Source organism: Loxodonta africana, chromosome 3, assembly GCF_030014295.1.
Source record: "Loxodonta africana isolate mLoxAfr1 chromosome 3, mLoxAfr1.hap2, whole genome shotgun sequence".
NCBI lineage: Eukaryota > Metazoa > Chordata > Mammalia > Proboscidea > Elephantidae > Loxodonta > Loxodonta africana.
The window spans coordinates 154005492-154013638 of NC_087344.1; the positions used below are offsets into that span (position 1 = coordinate 154005492).

The window sequence follows — 8147 nt, forward strand, 5'->3', positions numbered from 1 at the left end:
AAAGGCAGAGCAGAGTTCTGTTGAGCACTGATGCAGAGAAAGCGTATGTTCTACACTGATGCAGAGAAGGCTGTTGTAGGTTTGAAAATCATGCAGAATTTTAGTGCACCAAAACTAGGACAAAAACATCAGACATTGTCAAGTATTAAGCCTTCAAAGCTCAAAAATTCCATTAGCAACTTGGGTTTCTTTTTTTTTTCCCCCTTCATGTGAAGGAAAAGCACAGAAATGGTGCTTATTAAAAGGCCATGAATCATTAGTCATCCAAGAAAAGCAAACCAAATCATGTTGAGACACTGCTTCGCAGTTACTAGGAAGGCTATCATAAAGAAAGACAGATAATAACAAGTGTTGATGAAGATATGGAGAAATTAGATCCCTCATACACTGCCCTTACTAATGTGAAATGGTCCAGCTGCTTCGAAAACAATCTGACAATTCTTCAAATACAAAACATAGAGTTACCATATGATTTACAATTCTACTCCTAGGTATATATCCAAGAGAAATAAAAACATATGTCCACACAAAAACTTATACACGAATATTCACAGCAACATTATTCATATAGCCTAAAAGTGAAAAAAAAATCCAAATGTCTATCAATTGATGAATGCATAAAGACAATGTGGTATATTCGTACAACAGAATATTCTTCAGCGATTAAAAGGAATGAAGTACTGACACATGGTACAACATGGTTGGACCTTAAAAACATTATGCTAAGTGAAAGAAGCCAGTAACAAAAGGCCATATATTTATTATTCTGTTTATACGAAGCATAAAGAATAGACACATCCATAGTCAAAACTGCAGATTAGTGGTTCAAGGGTTGAGAGTTTTGGAGATGAGGGAGAAATGGGAATGACTGCTAATGACTATGGAGCTTTTTTGGGGGGGGTGTCAAAAATGTTCTAAAATATCAGTGAATCAGAGAACGAGTGCATGTATGATCACAGCGTGAAATGTGAAATGCTCAGTGCTGGTGTAGCTGTTAGTCTTGGTAGGATGCGGCACTGCAATGCTCAAGAGATGCTATGTAGAGGGAGCACTGCTACAACTGCAGCAAGAATGCTCATATTTTTCTCTAAATAAGAATCATTCCCCAGAATGAAAAACATTGATCTAATCACTGATCTTAGTAGAGAATCCATGTCCTGCAGCAAGCTTCTTTAGGGCCCCTTTGACCTCCTTGTTTCTCAGGCCGTAGATGATGGGGTTCAGCATGGGGGTCATAACACAAAAGAACACAGAGACCAGGATGTCCATGTCAAGGTTGTAGCCTACACTGGCTTTGTCATAGTTGAAGTTGGCCATTCCAAAGAAGACCACCACCACAGTGAGGTGAGAAGCACAGGTAGAGAAGGCCTTGCTTCTACCCTTAGCAGAGGGAATCCTCAGGATGGCAGAGATGATGAGTATGTAGGACACTGCAGTAAACAGGCAGGGGCTCAGGCCAATGGTGGCACTGGCAGCATGAAGCACAGACTCATTGATGGAGGTGTCTGAACAGGAGAGCTTCAGCAGCAGTGGGATGTCACAGAGGAAGTGGCTGATCTGGTTGGGCCCACACAGAGTTAGCGTGGTTGCCAGCACTGTGTGTGTCAGAGAATTCACTAGCCCACACAGCCAGGATCCAATCACCAAACACAAACAGACCTTCACACTCATGAGGACTGAATATTGAAGAGGTTGGCAGATGGCTACATAGCGGTCATAAGCCATAGCAGCTAATAAGACACCCTCAGTCCCAGCACAGGTCACAAGGAAAAAGATCTGGGAAAGGCAGCCTTCATATGAGATGGTCTTCTTCTCCCGGAAGAAGTTCATCATCATGACTGGAATGGTGGTGGATACATAGCAGATATCCAAGAAGCTGAGGTTGCTGAGGAAAAAATACATAGGAGTTTGGAGGGCAGGACTGACCCTGATGGCCATTATTATCAGTGTGTTCCCCAGGACAGTTGTCAGGTAAATGACCAGGAAGATCAGGAAGAACAACCCCTGTAGATTGGGGTGATTGGAAAATCCCAAGAATATTAATTCTGTGACATATGTTTGATTTTTCATCTCAAATGGTGTCACAGCTACAAAACAATGAGAAAAAAATCATACTGAGAATTTACAGAGATTACCCTAAATGGATGCTGTCAAATAATGGTCATGCCAAATAATGTTGGATATATAGCTCAGTTTGCTCATTGTATTATGATATTAAGACTGCCAACTCATGGTCCCTGGAAATAATAACATGAATAATATAAGCAATGTGCCTGGAACATAATAGGTGCTTAGTCAACTGTAGCTATCATTCTATTATTTTTAATCTAGTAAAAATCTTTCAAGATAAAATATATTCTTTGATGGTACCTTACAAATATATAAATATACAAATATGGCTACTTCTCATCACCTTCACCACTGTCCAAGCAGTCATTTGCTCTTTATCTGTGTCCCATTTCCTTCTACCTCTGCCCACTTTTAGTCTGTTTCCTCACAGCAGCAGCTGGAGTGAATTTTTATAATGTAAACTAAATCATGCCACTTTCATGCTCAAAATCCTCCAGTGGTTTCCCATCTTACTCAGAATAGAATCCAAAGATCTTTCCTTGGCCTAAAAAGCCTATGGGACCTGAATTCTAATAACCTCTCTGATATTAGTTCCCATCATCCTTCCCCTTTGTGCACCCAATTCTAGTTACACAGTGCTGCTTTCTGTTTTTAAACAACCACAAGCACTTTACCATCTGTTAGGGGTTAAATTGTGTCCCCCCAAAATGTGTGTCAACTGGGCTAGGCCATGATTCCCAGTATCATGTGGTTGTCCTCCATTTTGTGATCTGATGTCATTATCTTATGTTTTGTAAACGCTAACCTGTATGATGCTAATGAGGCAGGTTTAGAGGCAGTTATGAGGCAGGACACAATCTATAGGATTAGGTTGTATCTTGAGCCAATCTCTTTTGAGGCACAAAAGAGAGAAGAGAGCAAATAGGGGAGGGGTCTCATACCACCAAGAAAAAAGAGTCAGGAGCACAGAGTGTCCTTTGAACCTGGGATCTTTGCACTGAGAAAATGCTAGACCCAAGAGAAGATTGTCGACGAGGGATAAAGGCTTCTTCTGGAGCTTGTGCCTTAAATTCAGGCTTCTAGCCATCTCGACTGTGTGAGAATAAACTTCTGTTTGTTAAAGCCATCCACTTGTAATATTTCTGTTATAGTAGCACTAGATAACTAAGACACCATCTTGGGGGCTTGTACTTGCTCTCTTCTCTGTCAGGAATAATTTTACCCAGATATTCGCATGGCCCATTTCCTATTTTCACTGAAAATTTTTCTGAAGCATTTCCTCCTCAGAGATACTTTCCCTGAGAATTCTATTTAAAATAGCAGTCCTATCACTGTGTATCCTGTTTTCCAGCTTTAATTTTCTTTGTAGCACTTATGCTACACCTGGCATGGATTTCTCTATTTGAGTCTGTCTGTAGTATTTTTTTTTTTTTTTTTTTAGTAGTGTAGTTTTGTAGTGTAAGCTCTGTGAGGCCATGTCTCAGTTGTGTTCACTCTTCATCCCTAGTATGTAAGACAGTGCCTGGCATACAGTACATGCTCAATGAATATTTGTTGAATGAGTGAATTAATCTATATTATTTAAATGATTCTGAAATTCACCTTATTTCCTGTGAGAAAATCTAGTCTAATTTTTTTTCCATTTTGCCTTATTATGCCCAACTTATCTTCCTTGTATTTCTCTCTTGATCTCTGGATATCATCCTGCATTAGTTATCCAGTGCTGCTATAACAGAAATACCACACGTGGATGACTTTAACAAAGAGAAGTTTATTCTCTCACAGTTTAGGAGACTAGAAATCTAAATTGAGGGTGTCACTTCCAGGGGAAGGCTCACTTCTCTGTCAGCTTTAGGGGAAAGGTCCTTGTCATTAATCTTCTGGTCCAGGAGCACAGGGACCCTGGTTCCTGTTGCTTGGTGGTACTGAGGTCCCTCTCTTCTCTGCTTTATTCTCTCTTTTACATCTTAGAAGAGATTGACTCAAGATACAACCTAATCCTGTAGATTGAGTCTTGCTGCATTAACATAACTGACTTTAATCCTGCCTCACTAACAACATAGAGGTTAGGATTCACAACACATAAGATAATCACATCAAATCTCAAAATGGAGGACAACCACACCATATAGGGACTCATGGTCTAGCCACATTGGTACTCATTTTGGGGGACACAGTTCAATTTGTAACACACCATCATGACGTTTTAATCTTTATAGTAGAAAACTTTGCATGTTGGAAATTTTAACATGTTACTTTGTATTTTAAAAACTACTAACTGTTCAAAGCAAAAATAATAGAAAAGTATTGGAAGGCTTGTAAGGTAGATAGCATTGAAATACATAAAAATATCAGCACAAAGAGTCAGTAGTAGAATGAATGGAAAAATATTTTGTAATGTTCTTCCATTGGACATTAAGAAGGGAAATGGTAACTGAAGGTAGACTGTATTAAGTAAACAACACATAATACAACGCACAGAGTGACCACTAAAACAACAAAGGGGTATATCCAAAATTTGATAGAGGAGATTAAACAGAGTAATAATTTACAAAAAAATTTAATCCTAAAGAAGTCATGAAAGTCAGATGTGACAAATGAAAAACAAATAGCAAAATATTAGATCTAACTGAATCATATCAGTAACACTAGAAAATGTAAATGAAGTAAACATTCTAATACAAAGACAGAGAGTCAGATAGGATTTTAAAATGATCCAGGGGAGCGGAGCCAAGATGGCGGACTAGGCAGACGCTACCTCGGATCCCTCTTACAACAAAGACACGGAAAAACAAGTGAATCGATCACATACATAACAATCTACGAACCCTGAACAACAAACACAGATTTAGAGACGGAGAACGAACTAATACGGGGAAGCAGCGATTGTTTCCAGAGCCTGGAGCCAGCGCACCAGTCAGGTACGGCACAAGCACAGAGAGCTGCTCCGCCCCCCGAACTAACCCCAGGAGGGGGACCAGCCGGTTCCGCGGGCGGCATGGGATGCAGCCGGTAGGAGAAGTCCCCGGGAGCCAGTGACTGGTCTTGGAGCAGAAAGAGCAGTGTCCGAGCCGGGGAACCGTCCCGCCGGGATTTGGACTGGACGCAGGTACGGCATAAACACGGAGAGTTGCTCCACCCCCCTGAACTAACCCCGGGAAGGGGACCAGCTGGGTCTCGCAGGTGGCGTGGGACGCAGCCGGTAGGAGAAGTCCCCAGGAGGTAGCGACTGGTATTGGAGCGGGGAGAACAGCATCCCAGCCGGGACACTCGGTCACGGAACAAGCACGGGGAGCTGCTCCACCCATCTGAACTAACCCCGGGAGGAGGCCCAACTAGTTCTCGGGGGCGGCACGGCCACGCGGCTGGAGGGACAAGAAGTCCCCGGGAGGCAGTGACTGATTTTGGAGTCGAGAGTGCACCGTCCCAGTAGGGGAGCCTTGACGCTGGGCGTGGGGCTGGAAGCGGAGGATCTGACCTTGACTCCAGTGGGCCAGACCCCCCGGGTGCAATCTCCACACGCCAGCACACATAGGCAACGCGCCCGCGGGAATCTCAGATATAATAGTCATTCCAAGCAAGACAAGCAACTCTGGCTATATTCTGAGGTGCTACTCTCCTATCTCTCTGTTCCCTCCCCCACCCTCCCCAGGCGGCTTCATTAACATCTGAATAGCCTGAGCCAGAGGGAGAACTCTGATAGGGATCTGACTGCATTTTTTTTTTAGCGGATTTTCTGGAAAAACTAGTTTCCCAGTGATGGCTCGGAGACAACAATCCATATCAAACCACTTAAAGAAGCAGACCATGACAGCTTCTCCAACCCCCCAAACAAAAGAATCAAAATCTTTCCCAAATGAAGATACAATCTTGGAATTATCAGATACAGAATATAAAAAACTAATTTACAGAATGCTTAATGATATCACAAATGAAATTAAGATAACTGCAGAAAAAGCCAAGGAACACACTGATAAAACTGTTGAAGAACTCAAAAAGATTATTCAAGAACATAGTGGAAAAATTAATAAGTTGCAAGAATCCATAGAGAGACAACATGTAGAAATCCAAAAGATTAACAATAAAATAACAGAATTAGACAACGCACTAGGAAGTCAGAGGAGCAGACTCGAGCAATTAGAATGCAGACTGGGACATCTGGAGGACCAGGGAATCAACACCAACATAGCTGAAAAAAAATCAGATAAAAGAACTAAAAAAAATGAAGAAACCCTAAGAATTATGTGGGACTCTATCAAGAAGGATAACCTGCGGGTGATTGGAGTCCCAGAACAGGGAGCGGGGACAGAAAACACAGAGAAAATAGTTGAAGAACTCCTGACACAAAACTTCCCTGACATCATGAAAGACGAAAGGATATCTATCCAAGATGCTCATCGAACCCCATTTAAGATTGATACAAAAAGAAAAACACCAAGACATATTATCATCAAACTCACCAAAACCAAAGATAAACAGAAAATTTTAAAAGCAGCCAGGGAGAAAAGAAAGGTTTCCTTCAAGGGAGAATCAATAAGAATATGTTCTGACTACTCAGCGGAAACCATGCAGGCAAGAAGGGAATGGGACGACATATACAGAACACTGAAGGAGAAAATCTGCCAGCCATGGATCATATATCCAGCAAAACTCTCTCTGAAATATGAAGGCGAAATTAAGATATTTACAGACAAACACAAGTTTAGAGAATTTGCAAAAACCAAACCAAAGCTACAAGAAATACTAAAGGATATTGTTTGGTCAGAGAACCAATAATATCAGATATCAGCACAACACAAGGTCACAAAACAGAACGTCCTGATATCAACTCAAATAGGGAAATCACAAAAACAAACAAATTAAGATTAATTAAAAAAAAAAATACACGTAACAGGGAATCATGGAAGTCAATAGGTAAAAGATCACAATAATCAAAAAGAGGGACTAAATACAGGAGGCATTGAACTGCCAGATGGAGAGTGATACAAGGCGATATAGAACAATACAAGTTAGGCTTTTACTTAGAAAAATAGGGGTAAATAATAAGGTAACCACAAAAAGGTATAACAACTCTATAACTCAAGATAAAAGCCAAGAAAAACGTAACGACTCAACTAACATAAAGTCAAGCACTATAAAAATGAGGATCTCACAATTTACTAAGAAAAACGCCTCAGCACAAAAAAGTATGTGGAAAAATGAAATTGTCAACAACACACATAAAAAGGCATCAAAATGACAGCACTAAAAACTTATTTATCTATAATTACCCTGAATGTAAATGGACTAAATGCACCAATAAAGAGACAGAGAGTCACAGACTGGATAAAGAAACACGATCCATCTATATGCTGCCTACAAGAGACACACCTTAGACTTAGAGACACAAACAAACTAAAACTCAAAGGATGGAAAAAAGTATATCAAGCAAACAATAAGCAAAAAAGAAGAGGAGTAGCAATATTAATTTCTGACAAAATAGACTTTAGACTTAAATCCACCACAAAGGATAAAGAAGGACACTATATAATGATAAAAGGGACAATTGATCAGGAAGACATAACCATATTAAATATTTATGCACCCAATGACAGGGCTGCAAGATACATGAATCAAATTTTAACAGAATTGAAAAGCGAGATAGATACCCCCACAATTATAGTAGGAGACTTCAACACACCACTTTCGGAGAAGGACAGGACATCCAGTAAGAAGCTCAACAGAGACACGGAAGATCTAATTACAACAATTAACCAACTTGACCTCATTGACTTATACAGAACTCTCCACCCAACTGCTGCAAAATATACTTTTTTTTCTAGTGCACATGGAACATTCTCTAGAATAGACCACATATTAGGTCATAAAACAAACCTTTGCAGAGTCCAAAACATCGAAATATTACAAAGCATCTTCTCAGACCACAAGGCAATAAAACTAGAGATCAATAACAGAAAAACTAGGGAAAAGAAATCAAATACTTGGAAAATGAACAATACCCTCCTGAAAAAAGACTGGGTTATAGAAGACATCAAGGAGGGAATAAGGAAATTCATAGAAAGCAACGAGAATGAAAA

At 40.3% G+C, this 8147-nt stretch overlaps 1 protein-coding gene across 1 annotated transcript; it reads right to left on the minus strand.

Annotated features, from left to right (window-relative positions):
* Nucleotides 1-1063: 1063 nt before the first annotated feature.
* LOC100671139 (olfactory receptor 5J3-like) lies at nt 1064-2100 on the minus strand (the record flags this gene model as incomplete). The annotated part of the gene is made up of 1 exon (XM_023541043.2): nt 1064-2100. A coding segment is annotated over one exon (975 nt), but the record flags the coding sequence as incomplete, so codon positions are not given.
* Nucleotides 2101-8147: the final 6047 nt, after the last annotated feature.